The sequence below is a fragment of the Rhinolophus ferrumequinum genome, chromosome X, assembly GCF_004115265.2.
Source record: "Rhinolophus ferrumequinum isolate MPI-CBG mRhiFer1 chromosome X, mRhiFer1_v1.p, whole genome shotgun sequence".
NCBI classification, from domain to species: domain Eukaryota; kingdom Metazoa; phylum Chordata; class Mammalia; order Chiroptera; family Rhinolophidae; genus Rhinolophus; species Rhinolophus ferrumequinum.
Genome location: NC_046284.1, coordinates 1,042,285 through 1,060,429, shown reverse-complemented (window position 1 = coordinate 1,060,429; position 18,145 = coordinate 1,042,285). Strand labels below are relative to the sequence as shown.

The following is an 18,145-nucleotide window of genomic DNA, read 5'->3' as shown; positions in this document are numbered from 1 at the left end:
ATAAAAGTGAGAAATCACCCTCCCTTCATTCCCACCCGCCCTCCAAATGTAACATAGCTTCAACCAGTTCTGTCAAATACAAGACAGAAAAAGTCTGATGGGTAGTTTTCTAGATCAAACTTTTGCTGCCTCATATTGACTGAGCTGGTTGAAAGAAAGCGTAACAAATGCCTTTCTCTACCACTTTCTTTTCCCTGAAAATGCCTTCCCCCACAGTCCTCCTCTTCCTGGAGGCCCATTTCGCCACCTGGGCACGGGACCCTCTTTCCTGTCGCCCTATCACTGCTGGACTCTTTCTTACATCTTTAGTCTCTGCCTTCCTATTGACTCCATCCCTTTAAGTCACAAGTTGCTCATCTCCTCCCCGTTTCAGGGCTGCCAAATACATGCACTTATTGGCCAACTATATACATACTGCTTGCCATCCAGTTTCTGATCTCATTGCTCTCCTGAAATTGCCCTCTTAAAGGGAGAGAACTCTGTGTCATGATATCCAAAAGCCTTTCTCTGTTATCTTTTTCAGCTTCTCAGAAGGAACTGCTATTTGATACTACTCAAAAATCTGCAGTTGCTCATCAATGGCTACAACTCAATAAACAAATACTTCAAAAAACATTTTTTAAACAACTTTATTGATGTTCACAGACAATACCCCCCTTTAAAGTGTACAATTCCACAGCTTTTAGTATATGCAGATATGTGCACCCATCACCACAATGAATTTTAGAACATGTTCATTACCCCCAAAAGAAACCTTACACCCATTAGCAGTTACTACCCATTGCTACCATTCTTCAACCCCCCAGCCCCTGGCAACCACTGATCTATGTTCTGTTTGTATGGATTTGTCTAATTTAACTTTCATATAAATAGAATTATACAGTATGTGGTCTTTTGTGATGGGCTTATTAATTCATGTATCATGTTTTCAAGGTTCCTCCATGTAGCAGCCTGTATCAGTGCTTCATTCCCTTTCATTGCCAAATAATGTTCCATTGTTTGTATACAGCACATTGTATTGACCCATTCACCAGATGATAGACATTTGGGTTATTTCTACTTTTTGGCTCATACGAACAATGTTGCTATGGACATTCATATACAAGTTTCGCGTGGAAAGTTTTCCTATCTGTTGGGTACATACCTAGGAGTAAAACTGCTGGGTCAAAAGGTAGTTCTATTCTTAATTTTTTGAGGGGCCTCCATACTGTCTTCCATAGTGGCTGCACCAATTTACATTCCCACCAGCTGTGTATGTGGGTTGCATTCTTCCACATCTTTGTAAACACTTGTTATTTTCTGGTTTTTAAAAATTATTATTAGAGCCATCCTAGGGGATGTAAAGTGGTATCTTATTATGGTTTTGATTTGCTCTTTACTGATGACCAATGATGTTGAGTATCATTTCATGTGCTTTTTGGCCATTTATATATCTTTTGTAGAGTAATATCTATGCAAATCCTTTGCCCATTTTTAAATTGGGTCATTTGTCTTTTTAATATTGAGTTGTTTTCATATATTCTAAATACAAGACCCTTATCAGATACATGATTTGCAATATTTTTCTCCCATTCATTCGTTGTCTTTCACTTTCTTGATAGTATCCTCTAAAGCACAAAAGATTTTAATTTTGATGAAATCTAATTTATCTATTTTTTCTTTTATTGCTTGTGCTTTTGGTATCATATCTAAGAGAGCACTACCTAATTGAAGGTAATGAACATTTACATTTGTGTTTTCTTCTAAGAGTTTTATAGTTTTAGCTCTTACATTAGACTATTGTGACTTAATTTTTGTATATGGTATGAGGTAATGGTCCAAATTCATTCTTTTGCATGTTGATATCCACTTGTCCCAGCATCATTTGTCGAAGATTGCTCTTTCCCCATTGAATTGTCTTATTACTCTTTGTGTAAAATCAATTGGTTGTACATATTTCTGGACTCTGGACTCTATTCTGTTGCTGTATATGTACCCTCATGCCAGCAACATATTTTCTTGATTACTGTAGGCTTGTAGTAAGTTTTGACAGTGGGAAGTGTTAGTCTTCCAACCTTGTTCTTTCTTTTCAAGATTGTTTTGGCTACCCTGGGTTGAATTTCCATATAAATTTTAGAATCAGCTGGTCAATTTCTACCAAGTCAGCTGTAATTCACAGCTCCATCTTGACCATGCTGAACCAGTCATCTTACCTTCTCCTCTACTCCCTATCGTGCTAACGATACCTCATTCTTTCAGTCGTCCATGTTCAAAACTCTGAGGCTCTGATTCCACCCATTCCCTGCTCTTCTTCAGTTACCAGTCTTGCCCCAATGTCTCTCCCACTCCCTCTTCTCCACTCCCACTGCAGCACTCTAACATAGCTCTTATGATCTCCTTTGTGGATTCTAATAGCTTTCTAGTTAATTTTGCTGCCTTAAGTCTCTTACCTCTCCAATCTATCACATACACACTACCATCAGATTAATTATCCTTAGCAATGGTTTTGATCAAATCACTTCTTTACTCAAAACCTTTAATGTCCCTCTATTTTCTTTAGATAATGCTTAAAATTCTTAGCCTATGATTCAAAATCCTTCAGATCTGACTCCAGCCTATCTTTTTATCTTATTTTCCGGTAACCCCATAACCCATCTTATTCTGTATGCAAACCGAACTGTCCATGGTTCACTTCACTCACCTCACACTTTCTTACAAGTATGCTTTTTGTCATGTACTTGTCATGTACCTCCTTGTGTCTGAAAGTCACCTTTCTACATGTCTACATCATATCTATTCTTTAAAGGCCAGCTCAAGTTCCATCTCTTTCATGAATAAAAAATGATAATAATAATGATAGCAGCTAACATTTATTGAGCACTTTATTCAAAACTGTTTAAAGCACTTTCTATGTATTAGCTCGCTAGACTCTCATAACAATTCATAAGATAGGTATTATTGTTATTATTCCTATTTTATAGATGGGGAAACAGTGGCACAGAGAACCTAAGAAATCTATACAAGATCACACAGCTATTATATGGCAGAGCTAGTTTTTGAACCCGGAGTCCATGCTCAAAAGCACTACAGTATCCCTGCCTCCCTGACTTACTGAGCAACTGTACATCCGGTGCTCGTGTCATTATTGTTTTTGACTGTTAATCTTTCTGAGCCAGTTCTGATCACATTCTTCCCTCATTCTAAAACCTTCAGCAGCGCCCCACATGCTTACAGAATATGGTACAAGTTTTCATAGCTGCCAATTCCAGCGTCTACATGATGTGATCCCACCCACCTTGCCCTTCTCAGGCTCTTCACAGTCCAGCCAGACTGAAGCACTGCTGTTCTCTGTACACAGCTCAGCCTATCCTGACTCGGTGTAGAGCACACCCACTCCAATCTCTGCATATTTCAACTTGACCCAGGCTTCATCAATACACACACATTCATGCACTCTGTAAAGACAGAGAAATTAGCTACTCTTTAGAATCTACATCAAATGTTACCTCCTCAGTTAAGCTTTTTTCTGAGGTACTTTCTCCGTTTGAGTGCCCACAGCATTTTATCTCTCATGGTTCTTATAACTTTCTACATTTCATTTTATTCCAATGTGTATGAATATGAATATATATGTATAGCTCTCTATGCAGCTATCATTTAAAAATCTCCACTAACTTCCTCGAGGGTAGAATCGATACTGTATACGTAGTAGGCATTCAATAAATAGTCATTAAATGAATAAATAAATGAAATACCACTCTGGATTGCTTTTGCGGAAGTTTCCCTAACCACGGTAACAGTTTGCTACCCAGAAAGGAGGGGAGGACAGGCATCTCATTACACTACATTAGTAACTTCCCTGTAAACACACAAGACATTCATTTCAAATGTAGTTTTCTTGATGAGAAACCAGATCCTTCAGTATTTAGCGCCCTGGTTTTCCGACAAGGCTATGCAAATGAGGAAGAGAGGCTGTGGCAGCTGCTTCTATAGGCACTGATTTGGGGAAAGCGGTTGGTGCCTGAGGAGCATAAAAGCCAGGGCTGATGACATTAATGATGCTTACAGGTAAAAGGAAAAGCCCAAGAACCAAATTATGGAGTTATCCCCGTTCCTTTTATTCCATCACGGCAGACCAGGGGAGAACTGGCTTTTGTTTTGCTTTGTTCTATTTGTTCGTTTTCAAATACTTCAAGTCCTAAAAGGTGCATCTCAGGGCAATGGGACGTCAGAGACATGGTGTCACAGTTCCTCAAATGTGTCCCTCTAGCTAGACCTCTGACCTGTGCATGCTCCCAGTAGCTTTGGTCTCCTGACTTCTAGCTTGCAAACCAGCTTAGACCAGCCTTATCATGTCTTCTTTCCAAGAAGCACTCTCAGCACCCTCTAGAGACTTCATGTAGGCATTAAAGAAATAGGAATTCAAAGTTGAAAAAAACAAGATGGGTTGGATGCAGGACAGCGAAGAGCACTATTTGTAACTAATGCTGTGAGCTCCCCAGGTCACCCTGACAAGAGTTACTGCCAGTGGCAAAGCCTTTTCTACAATATAAACTTTAAACCTATTGCATTGGATGGGATTCAGAGGGGGGTTCTGTTAAGGACCCAAAGTATCACTGATCAGTCCCAAATGGGAGCTGTTCAACTTTTCACAGTTATGTTTTCTCTAAATTCCCTCAATTCTATCTCAACTCAGGTACTGCTCACTCATTCTACAACTCAACCTGCAAGGGGATGCAGCATATGGAAAATGCCTCAGTGACTTCCTGAATATCAGGGATGGAGGAAATTGGGGCGGGGGTCCCTGTGAGGAAGACGATGCGACATTTTGTTTCAGGCTATGGGTACCTCTTGGACATATCCAGAAGTCATTTAATTTCCTACAAATTTCTCTTTCTGCTTTTAGCACCAGAAAAGCTGTACTGGTTCCATTAACATCTTTAGTACAAAAAAACAAAACAAAACAAAAACCTCAAAGCCACAAAAAAACCCTCAAACCCCTAAACACCCAACCCACACCCCCCCAAAGAAACAAACAATCTTTACATTGCTTTTGCTGTTTTAAGTTTCAAGATGTAGTTTCTTGACATTTTATACGGGCATCTTTTTCTCTCACTGCTGAGTCCATTATATAGAAACATAGATTCTAATTGGCATGTCTTTCTAACATGCCTTGTAGTAACTCTTCTCGTCAATTATATGTCACCTTGGCAACAAAAAAAGGTCTGTTTACTATTTTTAGTCTGTTATGACCTATCTCTTTACCTCTTTGAAGTACACCATTCTCATTCACACAAGGGAAAGTGAGTCATCCAGAATTAAAGGACCTCACCAGTGGTCTAGACTGAATCGTCAGAGCCAGAATTACAACACTAATTCTAAGAGGCTACAGCAAGCAGAGTGTGTATTATTCGGATAGGGGGTGGGGTAGGAAGAGAGGCAGGCTGGTTTGGAGAGCTAAGCTTAAAAGAAAAACCAAACCAAACTGAAAAAAGACTTAAAGAATATGCATCCTAACGGTAGCTGTATTAATGGCTCTTTATGTGATCTGGGGTAGGGCATTTCACTGCTCTGAGGCCACCAGGACCACTCCCACAGCACAGATGACATTCTACTCTGTGTCACATTCTTTGGGCACACGTCTCAGCTACCCCCTTTGCAGCTTCCACAATGTGGAGTTCAGGGTCAAAGTTGGATCCAGTGCTTGTATAGTAACTTGAGCAAATCACTTCACTTCTCTGAACCTCGGTCTCCTTCTCTGTAAAACCACGTGAATATTCTCTCATTCTCAGGGTTATTGTGAGGATTAAATGATACGACATTTGCGAAAGTCTTCTGCCACACCAGGCACACAGTAAGCACTCCCAAATGCTGAATGAATGAGTGAAGGGCCCTAAGTCGGGACCCCGGAGTGTTGTGTTCATTCTTTCAGCCCATGAGGACGCTGTGGAGCTGAGCACAGCACAGCACAGCACAGCCGTGACTTTCTGAATCGTGCTCTAATGCTCCCCAAAGGCAGAGAGAAATTTCAGAGTGTCACTGCCCCGTTATACCTGTTCTGGGAATACAGTAATTCCTTTTCCAGTGCTGCCAATCTATTACCTTTCACCAAACACAAAATTCACTTTAAGAAGGGGCAGAAATACAAGTGGCTTTCTGTTAGATAGAGGTTGGGAGACTATATTATTAAAATTGAAACCGACGTCTCTGATTTCTTAGGCAAAAAAATCAGACTGCAAGCCAAACAGCTATTCAGCCTTTGCAGACCCCGGATAGGGATGCCCTTGGGGGAAAGGGGAGAGCAGGAGTCGGTCCAAACTGTAGTTACAACATTTGCATGTATATTTACAGCTTGTGCTTATGCTCTCTGCACTTACTTTTTACTCTCTAAGCCAGGGGTGTCCAAACTTTTTTCAACGTTTTTCACCAAGGGCCATATGCGGTAAAATACACAAACAGCCGGGCCACTCACTTGAGGTGAAGTACGTATTGCCTCACCTGGTTTATTTAAGTAAACTAAATATATTTTTGGAATTTGCTGCGGGCCAATTAACAATGGATTGCGGGCGGCAGTTGGCCCAAGGGGCCGCAGTTTGGACACCCCTGCTCTGAGCCTTGAAGAAGTCACAATTTACCTAGAGCACAGTTTAATACATGCAGGTAGACTCCCAGCCCTGTATCTCTGTTTCTCGTTTCTTACTCATATTTCCTACACTCCTTATATACCTGATACCTCTTCTTTTTTATTCAATTGCTCTGATTTTCCAACTTAGGTTGGAACAACAATAATGATTTGTTAACAGTGCACATGCCCCTCACCCTTCCCTCACCCTTCTTTACCCAGGAGACGCCCCCTACGATGCAAAGCTGCAGTCCGGCCATATAGTTAGCGCCCGGTACAGCTCCTCAAAATAGAATTCCTTTCCCAGATGATGGAAATCTATGCAATGCCGTCACCCAACGAGGTGTGCAAGAAAGAGTTTGGGGATTGATTTTCATCATTAACTTGGTATCGCGTGCTTTTTGTGGGACTTAAAACGAAATGCATTTTGATTACTTTTAAGTACTGCACATAGAGTAAGTCCAACTCATCATATTTTAACAGTTATTTTTCTGGGGCAGGATGGATTTTAAACATGCCTCTGCTGGAGTGTCTGGTGGATCATTTAGGATCAGTGTCCTGTTGCTTGATGAAATCCAGATCACTTCAATGAGATCCAGATGGGGAAACTGGGTCTCTGGCAATGGCTGCCAGATCTTGTCCAGATGAAATCTCTCTGGTCTGTATGCAAATTCAAAACTCCATATCCTGGAAATCCCAAACCAATCAAGTGGCGCTCCGCTTCTCAGTTACTGGACTAAACACAGGGAAGCGATTCATTCTTCCCTGAGGAAATAAGCATTTCTTCCATACATCTATCTTGGCACAGAAAGGGCTGGGTAAGCACATTAATAGTGTAAACAGGCTCGCACTGGGGATGTTTGTCCTACTTCAGAGAATAAACTTTTTATGCACTTTGTGCACATCTACTTACATACAAACAATTGATATGCTAATGACAAATGATGTTAGTCTAGTTTAAATTATAGCGTGTCCAGTGCTTGAAAGTAACACAAATGCATCTCAAAATATTCCACGGTTCAGACTTACTTTCTTCTCATCAGGCGGACTTAAGGAGGCTTTCGTACATTTAAATAGGGTAGATATTTTTCTACTTTCATCCCTAATATGATTAAGACACCCCCCTATGCCTCACCTTCCCTGCAGGACTCTCCCACCTGCAGCACGCACAGACCCCTCACCTCCTGCTCACTCCTCAGCCGCACTTTCAAGGTCTCTAGGCAAACGTGCTACCTTTAGCGCCTGGCACACTCATCCCCTTTCACCTGTTAACTTGTCACCTGCTTATCTGATAGGGTTTCTCTGAGGAGTCTTTTCTTTGGTACTGCTCTAAGGACCAGTGGGCACAGCTCTTTCCTGATCCTGCAGTGGGTAACAGACAGCAGAAGCAGCAAGACTTTTCGTCAGGTGGGCCACCGGATTTGACTTAATCTCTGTACAGGCCACATCCACAGAGCACGAGGCTAGAATGAAGGGACAGAGCAGCCCTACGTTAAAGGGTGGAATTCTCACGATTTCCATTGTAAGCAAGGTCTTCCTGTGTCTGGCCAGTTTCACAGCATGTTCCAGCATTGAAACCTCTTAAACTGCTGTGGAAGAACCGAGTCACTTTCTCCAGGGGGCAGGGATCATTCAGCAGTAAGAAGAGAGCAGACAGGGGGCACATCAGAGTGACAGAAAACACCCACAGAATTTCAGGAGACTGTCCTGCTTGAGTGAAATGGAAAAACAATCCCCAGTGAAGACTGCTTGCTGGGGGTCGGGGGCAGTCGTGGTGTCGGGGCTACTGGTGCAGGAGTTTAGGAACTGGTCATAAAAGACACTGGCCAAGAGGAGAAGAAGGAGAGTCTAAGAACTGTCCCTCTAATCACCTGGATTTAAAGCTCAGAGGATCAGGTGAGAGAAAAAACCCAGCTCTCCATGGCAACCATAACCACGTGCTGGGGACAGGCAGGGCGAGCTCGCTGACTGAGGGTTCAGGACAACCCAGATAATTAAGCACAGTGTCCCCCTCCAAATTAGCCTGGATTCTTAGGCAAGTAATGGTTTCTGAATTTAATATTTTAAAAGACCCATCAAACTAGGAACAATAAATGAACAGCCCATTGTGGCCTCGTTTCCACCTGTGGCTAACATTAACAGTGAATTTAATTAGTGTCTGAGTCATCCATTTTTCCACAAACAATAGGCAATTTTACATCTGCCATACCACAAAGAGGCAGGATAAAAGTTTATCAAACAGAACAAAAGCACCTGATACAAATATCTTACTTTCAGAGGACTGAGTTTGAAGTGCAAGGCTTATTATAAAATGAATTAGCAGCTCCTGTTACCTTTATCCCTGGGCCAAAGCGATGGTCAAGATGGTGTAGCTGTAACCTAACTGAAGACAGGCAGAATAAGTGTGTAAAGGATTTTCACCAGCGCTCAGATTGTGATGAAAATGGGGATGAAGACAGAGGAAAGGCTATACAATTATTTCTTCTCAAATGCAAATTCCTAGAGAGTTCTTCCCTTGTCATCAAATGGACAATTTTAAAAAATCTGTATTGCTTAAAATATTTATGTATCAATATGTGTTTGTGTTGCTTTTGCCGTATCACCCAGCCCAAAAAGAGCAGGTTATAGGGAATATAGTCAACGATATGGTAATAAGGTAATAACTATGTAGAGGGCCAGGTGGGTACTAGTCAGGGGGAACACTTCTTAAATTATATAAATATCTAACCACTGTGCGGTACGTCCAAAACTAACATAAAATAATATTGAATGTCAACTGTCATTGAAGAATTAAAAAAGGAGGGGGGTAGGTGAAGGGGAATAAGGTCCAAAATTTCAGGTATAAAACAACTAAGTCATGGGGGTGTGATGTACAGCATGGGGAAGATAGTCAATAATATTGTGACAGCGTGGGACGGTGTCAGGTGGTTGCTGGACTTGTCATGGTGATCACTTCTTTATAATATTGTCTTAGCTCTATTTTCAACAAAAATCTTTAAAAGAGAGTAGGTTGTAATTGTTGGGTTCCCTTTCACTGAGGATCTATTTACCTGCTTCTAAAACTGAATGATAAGAAGTCTGGAGTCCCAAGTGGAAGATAAATTCTACGTGACTTATCATTATAATGAAAGAAAAACCTATCATCATTAAAACATCTCTTCTTTAAATATTAACATGAAAAGTCAATAGTGTAAGGAAATATTTCACTTAATTGTCCTTTAGACATGTCCCTTGGTTCTCATTTTATTCCACTGGTATTGGATGAACAGCTTACAGCATGGATGGAGAATCCCAACCCCCTACATAGATCAGCCTTCTGCCAGGACCAAGAGATGATATAAATTATGTCTACAGTTGCAAAAATGCATAACATTCAACATCTTTAGCAATAATAATCTAAAAAAAAACCCACATGGAAAGGATGTTAATTCCGTGAGAGGAACTCTATATATATATAATGACATGTGACACTATTCACTTTCTAAAGCAGGAAGTCAGGATTTTCTCCATCGAAAATAAAGGTAAAAGCAGATTTACAGAATCTTCACATTTCTAAACTTTAATTAGGAATTTCAAAGCTAAGAAGTAAAACCTGGCAATATTTATTCTTGGTTTCTATCCATAAAATTACAAATTAAATCGTCAGAATTAAGAGATTCTTTAGGGGGGCAAAAATGTAAACTGCACTTCCACAAACGTAAACACAATGGATTGTGTATACTGCAGATCATGTGGTTCATTTGCACAAACTTAAATGGTTTCTTGTTTTAGGGGTTTTTCTGCAATCCCCTGAGATAAAATTTTCCAGGAAGTCTTTAGGATAGTACTTTTTCCTTGTGAAGAAATTTCATACTTCCATGTGACACTCTGGGGACAATGTAGCTGATGGTTAACAGGCAGGCAGACAGACGGGGGTTCTAACTCTGGCTTCACCACTTACTACCATGTTTCCCCGAAAATAAGACCTAGCCAGACTATCAGCCCTAATGCGTCTTTTGGAGCAAAAATTAATATAAGACCTGGTCTTATTTTACTATAATATAAGACAGAGTCTTATATAATATAATAATGTAATATAATATAATACAATATAATATCGGGTCTTATATTAATTTTTGCTCCAAAAGACGCATTACAGCTGATGGTCCGGCTAGGTCTTATTTCTGGGGAAACACGGTAGTATATATCAAACATCGTTTCATGTTGTGCAACCTTAAGCAAATTAATCTTTTTAAGCTCCAGTTTTCTCATTTGTAAGATAGAAATGAGACTACTGACCTGTAAACTGGACGTTACTGTAAGGATCAAATAAATGTTTCTTGCAATTCCTGGCACTTAGCTAAGCTCCAGGGTGCGGGACTCTCATCTGTCTGGTTTACCACCACCAGTGCCTAGGTACAGTGCTGGCAGAAAGCAGACAAGAAACACTTGCCAAATGAATGAATAAAATAGCATCACTATGCGTACTTCAAGATACTCATACACAAATCCGCTAGGTTGTCACATGGTACCCCCACCCCCTTTATTCTTGATAATTAATGCTTTAAAAGGCCTATAAGGTCAGTAAGCAAAAGATGGCCACAGGGTTTTGAAAATTAATTTGGGGCATGCAATCAATAATGTTGTAAAGATTTTGTAGGGTATCTGATGGACACTTGTCTTGTTAGGGAGACCACCTCAGGGATGATGTAGACGCCTGATCACTGCACTGTACACCTGAAGCTGAAGCTGAACAATAATGAATGCCAACTATAGTTTTATATATATATACATACATATATGTATACATGTATGTACATACTTACAAGAAGCGGAGTACAGCATTAGGAATAGAGACAGTGGAAATGTAATTAATGGCTCTGTGCGATGTCAGAGGGGTAGTGGATGGGGGGAGGGGGGTTCACACAGTGTGAGGGATATAAATGATAAACGTCTATGTATTACTTTGTCTTGTGCACCTGAAACTAATAAAAAAAAATTAAAAAAAAAAGCCTATAAAGTGACTTGAGATGCTTGATTCTTTTGTAGGAAGGTCAGAGTGCCTTCAGAGTGGTGAATCAGGGTCTAGGGAAATTTATCACACAATAATCACACACTACAGAAGTGTATATATATACCAGGGGTGCCAAAAAATGTATACCAGCAGACATTTGGTCAACGTTGCTCAAGCAGTAGTTTGCTGTCATCAGAAGTGTCTGGACGCTGATGGGAACCACTTTGAGCACCTCCTGTCATTACAGAAGTCACACGTGACTTGTATTCCTCTTTTGTTATTGGTATATTATTGAGTATTACAATTTTAAAAGTGTTCCTTTCTTAAAATGTGTATACATTTTGTGGCACCCTCTGTGTGTGTATGAAGTAGCAGCGATATGTTTTCTTGCCCTTCCTTGTTGGCTAGCAGTGGAGCTCAGTATAGACAGACACACGAATTCCCCACAGGAATAAAAACTTAGGCTTAAATGAGCTTTTCCTTTAATGAGCTTGCTGTTTCCTAGAGAGTAAGTTCTTTCTGGATAGGCTATTCTGTTTAGCCCGTGCACAGTAGAGTAAGTGCTTGAAAAAAAGCAGTTGAAGGCCTACAAAAATTATTTAAAATAGAAAAGTATAATATTTCTCTCATACAGGAGGTGAAAATATTAAGTTCTTTTTTTTTTTACTTCTGGGATCTCTGAATTTTTCTTTAGGTCAGTGATCTTTGATGGGGAAAGAGGTTTCTTTCAATTTTAAGTTATAGAATATAAGCTATAGGACTCAGGTAAACAGGCCAAAGACCAAATACAGGTAGATTCTTGTTTTAATAACTGCCATTATGAACCCTAGTTCACTAGAATCAGATTATTCCTTTGGTTGGCTTGATAGCGTTTACTAGCAAAGTTTTGCATATGTGGATATAAAGACGGCTATTGAATGAGAAGTGCTGTTTAATAGAGCCTTTCATAAGTCCTATTCATTCGGAAGTCTGTTTAACAATGTGTTTGCCTTTTGATGAAATATTTATGTAGTGTCTGTACTTAATTATCTTACAAAGTTGAAGAGTTGAATATTCTTAATAAAGTGTGCTATTTTTTTCAAAATGTTGAGCTGTCCACTTCAGTAAATTTGGAATCCATACCCGTAAGAACCACATGTACAGCATTCCTATGAGATACATACTAATAATTGGACATTTAGCAAAGAATTGCTTTCTGGCTGTTAGGGCTGTAAAATGATAGGTAGGAGACAAACTAAAGTTGAAGTACAACTCTGATTTTCTTCTTCAAACTGAGCATATATCATCACAGTCCACAATGGGGCGAGGACTTTGGTCATCCTACAAGATTTGAGGTTTCAGAGTGAGATGCTACTATTTATCAAAACCTCTCTGGCACCAACAGCAAGGATGTACTTGTCATTGTCCTTCTCTCCCACAGTCCTTAATTATAAACACTCCTAAAGTCATTAACACAGCACTTTAGGTAATAGCTTAAACATTATCAAGACTATCACATGCTGCATTGAAATACAATTAGAGAACAAACACCTTATGCACAGGCAAAGTGGTACTTCCTCTTTCAGATGACACAACTTGGGGACTAGCTAACCGGCCTCCTTTGGGCAAAACAGCCTTCTTCTCCCATCAAGTTCAAGTGATTGTGTGCTCCTGGCTGAGGTGGGGGGGGTGGGCCTCCATGTAAATCAAGACTACACTGTGCTGTACTTTACATCCCCGTGACTACTGTGTAACTAATAATTTGTACTTCCTAATCCCTTCCCCTTTTTCACCTTGCCCTCACCCCCCCATAGGAAATACAGTCAATAATGTTGTAAAAACTATGTATAGTGTCAAGTGGGTACTAGACTAGTCAGGGGGATCACTTCTTAAATTATAGAAATGTCTAACCACTATACTCTACACCTGAAATTAATATAATATTGCCAACTGTAAGTGAAAAATTAAGAAAAGGAAGAAAATGTGAAGGGGAATAAGAGGTCCAAATTTTCAGGTATAAAACAAATAAGGGGCAGCCGGTGAGCTCAGTTGGTTAGAGTGCAGTGCTCTTAGCAACAAGGTTGCAGGTTCGATCCCCACATAGGCCACTGTGAGCTGCGCCCTCCACAACTAGATTGAAACAATTACTTGACTTGGAGCTGATGGGTCCTGGAAAAACACACTTAAAATAAAGAAAAGTTGAAAACAAATAAGTCATGGGGATGTAGTGTATAGGAATATAGTCAATAATATTCTGATAGTGTGGTGCGGTGTCAGGTGGTTGCTGGACTTATGAAGATCACTTCTCAGGTCTATAAATGTTAAATAACTATGGTGTACCCCTGAAACTGATATAATATTGTATAGCTGTATTTTTAATAAAAATGTTTTTTAACAAAGAGCATAATATACTTCCATCATCTGTGTACTGGAGCCATAGCTTCTATTTGAAGGAGTGCTTACGAGAACGATGTCTCTGTTACTCAAAACAGGGCTCTGCTGTAATGCCAACTCTAGTAGCTCCATGGAAATTACAGGAAGCTTTTGGGAATCAGTGACCCTTGCCCTTCTAAATTAGTATTGAATAACCCAGGCAGCTCTGACTGTGAAATTCTCTTTTACATAAAATGGAACCCAAGGTCTTTTGGTGTTGAAAACATTCATGTAAAGATTCCATATATGGTCTTATTAAAAAAAGAAACCCTAAGCCAATTTTTTTAAAATAAAGAGGATATGTTCAGGTTTAAGACGAAACCATTAAGTTCCTGACTGACTGATTGGCAAAGTCAAAAAGGCTATAGCGAGGGAAAAACCTTAAAGGAAGAAAGGGAGAGAGGAAAGAAGGGAAGGACAGAGGGAGGGGAAAAGAGCTCATGAATCCCACAGGGAGAGGCAGTTAACAGAGCAAACTAGAAATTGAGTCTCAAACAAAAAAGTAGAGCATCCTGTAAGTGAACCAGCAATAAGAGGTCCTTTATTTATCACAGGTCAGGAGTGAGCCAGAAAACCAGTGGGCTTGTGGAACCAAAAGGATGACAAGGAGACAGCAGATGTACTGAAGGCCTTTTCACTGGAGTGAGCCATTGCTACGGCAGAGTGAGAGTGAGGAGAGGTTGTGCCAAAACTCCATTTGAAGGCCTATTGCTAACTGTAGAATAAAAGTATGTCTCCTGTTAAAGGAATTTGATATTAGGCCAACAGATGGGAGAGATGTTTGGGTCAGGAAGCCTCCCTGGCACCCTTGGACTCAGAGGTGCCTTCACATAACACGCTGACCAGACTTGACTTCTGAAAGAAATCAAAGGGAAAAATGATTGGACCTCTAATGAAAACCTGGAAGCAGACTGCTGGTGTGGCTCCACAGGCAGAAGGGGCCCTGGGAACTATAAACTGATGAGTGTCTGGTACTCTAGTAGGCAAGCTGGAAGAACCTTTAATAAATGCTGGCCTCCTGTACACTGGGGAGGGGGCGGGAGCAGGCTTTCTGTAAAGGGGATCATGTGTGATCTTCCCTGGACCTTTTCCTTGGTGCTAAACTCACTTTTAAAATGCTTCTAATCAATTTTGATACCCAGGCTATTTTTTAATCTGAATTAGCATGGGATTTAAAACATTTGTTTCTTATCATATAGTAGGAAGTGGTTTAGAGAGCAACAAGAAGAAAATATAGGGACGATACAGACATTTCTGTGACTGAGAAGAGTAGGTAGTAGATAGAGATTCTGAACACCCTGGGCAGCCCACTGAAAAGATGAGGGTGCTGACCTTTCAATTAAGACCCAGGAAACAACTCTGGGAAGCTCTGTGCACAGTGCACCGAAGAGAACATTCTGGTTTCCTGTTACGGAAAAAAAACAAACCAAAAGAAAAGGCAACAAAATGGTGGGCACTGTCAAGAAGGGGATTAAGAGCAAAACAAAATCAGTGTCCTTTTACACAAAACCTCAGGACATCTTCGTTGTAGTTAATAAGCAGCTCTGATCTACACGTCTACAGGACAGAACAGAGCCTAAGGGGAACAAAGCAGGGCAATTAAAACCATCATTGGCAGGCTCCACAAAATAGGCCTTTGCAGCCTGACAATATGGAGGTAGCCAGGGCACATGGTCAAAATCCTGAAAAGTTTGGAGCTGCTGCATGACGACTCGGCCTGCCAAATCTCTTGAGCTAAGAGGCACCTTTGAAGCACACCGTTTTTTTATTTTTGAATACTCCTACTTTGTTTATACAACTGCCAGTGATGATGACCAGTGCGGACTCCTTTGGCAAGTCCCTGTTTCCATCAGAGGTTGGGAGACAGCTGAGCCGCATTGGGGAAGAGTCTAAAGCACCTCAACCCCCCGTTACTTACCTTAAGTAATACTGGCTTGCTAACTCCTAGTCAGCCTCACTTTCTCTACTGCCAAGTCAGCAGTGAATTTGTCCCTGACCAACCCCATTTTCTACGAATATGAGTTCAGCCCCCTCCCCCATTCTGTAGGGCTTTTCATGCCCAACGCGTTACACCTTGGCAACAAATGGTCTGCGTATAAGTAGCTATAACTTAATGTAATAACCATAATGTAAAACAACAACAACAACAACAACAAGATTTTTTACTCCAATTTTAACACAACGGATAAAACTCAACAACTCTTAATAAAGAACTCTCGAATATTCACACCAGTGGATGGAAGCAGATCTCCATAATGGAAAACGGAAAAGTAGCCCCCAGGCTGAGATGACACACGTGCAGGTTTTAGCTACAGAAGTACTAGACAAGGGACTCAGCAGGCAGTCCAAAAGCTCTGAATTTGATCAAATAAGCATAATGAACCGTATACAAAACCATGTGGGTATATAGTGGCTTCCCCCCCAAATTATTCTTGTTAACCAAGAATTCTGTGAAATGGGGGCCATTTCACCTTACAGGAATGTAATCCACCTGTCAGCATTGCTGGCTGAGCATTAGTGCCATACCTTTCACAGATGTGGTAATACTTCTCATCCTGTATGCCATCCTGAATGGGCACGTTTACACTGTAGTACCGTCCCTTCCCTAGGCCAACGTCAGACACATCACCTGTTCCTGTAAAAGAGAGAAGCACTGTGAACAGCTGCAAGAATTAGAAATGAGAATTAGAAAACTTGAAGGATTCTCTGATAGGAATTCAGAACACCACAAGGTCAGTTAGGAGGACAGTCCTATAATGGTTTCTAAGGGAATGAAATTCAAAAAAAATAATATGGAGAAGTAACTGTTGTAAACAATGTTGGGGAAGCAGAATTATAAGAAAGTGGGAAGTTTCCATCTCGCTGGAAAAAAAAAAAGCGATCATCTCCTTTGCTTGACTTTCCATATGTCTCAGATTGACATACTATTAATATATCATTGCAATTATCAGGGTGTTGGGAATTACACAGTGGATCTGATTATACAGTAAGTGTAAGTGAGCTGCCTGTTGACAGTCCATAAAACTCATCTGGAATAAGAAACAGCATTACATTCCTCTCATCATTGTCACCTGAAATGATCTGTGTTCAAATTTTGCATAGCATGGCACCAACAAGGTATTAATAGCATGGAACTATCCAGATATAAGATATAAGAAATGTACGGAAAAGCTGCAATATTTATTCCTCACATGTAACACTAAGCACACAGATACTTGCCTGGGAAAAACCCCGGGGAGAATTTGTGCAGGGACACCGTCATGACTTTGGAGGTGAAACTGAAGGCGTCTTCCACACCTACCAGGGAAAGAAACAGCAGAAGGATCACTTCATATATGCAACTCCTGTTTGCAACAACTGGAACTCTAGCAAGCAGCTGTGGGAAGGAAGACAGACGTGAAGGTAGCAATAATAAAGCTAACAAGCTGAGGAATAAAAGTGACAAAGCCTTCTGGTCTTTGATCTCTGTCATTACAGGATGCGGTAGAACTTTGGCTCCAAGTGAGGTTTGGGGGTTCCTTTTCAAATTCATGGCGGACTATAACTGGACTTCCCCTTTCCAAGCCATGGGATGTCCAGGCTATCTTTGACAAGCTGTTCAAAAAGGCGGGCAAGGGCTCGAGATCAGATCTGAGGCACCATCTTGGAAGTTCCACGTTTTGTTTTGTTTCAGTGGTTCTAGTGAAATTATTAGGATTTAGTACAAAAGTACAATGTGGCAACCCTTTTAAACACATAACTAATATAAACATTAGGCATTACACAGTGAAAACCTGAATGGTAAATTGCCTTTCTATGATACATATTTGGTTACAAATGCAGTTCTCCCAAAGTGTGTACTAAGCAACTTTCTGGCTAAAACACAGAAGGCTGAAAGTCACTCTGGTCTTGTCCCTTAATAGCAGCTTTAGAACTCGGTTAAAGCTTGGAGAAAGAAGGGGGAAAACTCTTCTAGAAAAGAGCCTCCTTTCCATTTAAACAGACTCAGAAAATGAAGAGAGGCCTGGGAGATAAAAGATGTAATAACTCTTATAAGCCACTACTTCTTCAGATAAATACACTGCCCACCTCCACACCTCCCTCCCGGAATCACATATTCTCAACATCGTATTCAGATAGTCCATCTATAAAATGGAGGA

The 18,145-nt window shown here is 40.5% G+C and overlaps 1 protein-coding gene across 2 annotated transcripts in view; it reads right to left on the bottom strand.

Moving 5' to 3' along the window:
* Window positions 1–18,145, bottom strand: part of HDAC8 (histone deacetylase 8) — a 175,511-nt gene that overhangs the window by 108,671 nt on the left and 48,695 nt on the right. The window contains exons 6-7 of one of the 2 annotated variants that reach the window (XM_033112386.1): window positions 17,226–17,303; window positions 16,533–16,641 (exon numbers count right to left, since the gene is read on the bottom strand). In XM_033112386.1, coding sequence (XP_032968277.1) covers window positions 16,533–16,641; window positions 17,226–17,303 — 187 coding nt within the window. Of the gene's footprint in view, window positions 1–3,787; window positions 4,001–16,532; window positions 16,642–17,225; window positions 17,304–18,145 lie in introns of those variants that run through there. The other variant, XM_033112416.1, reaches the window with a different exon arrangement.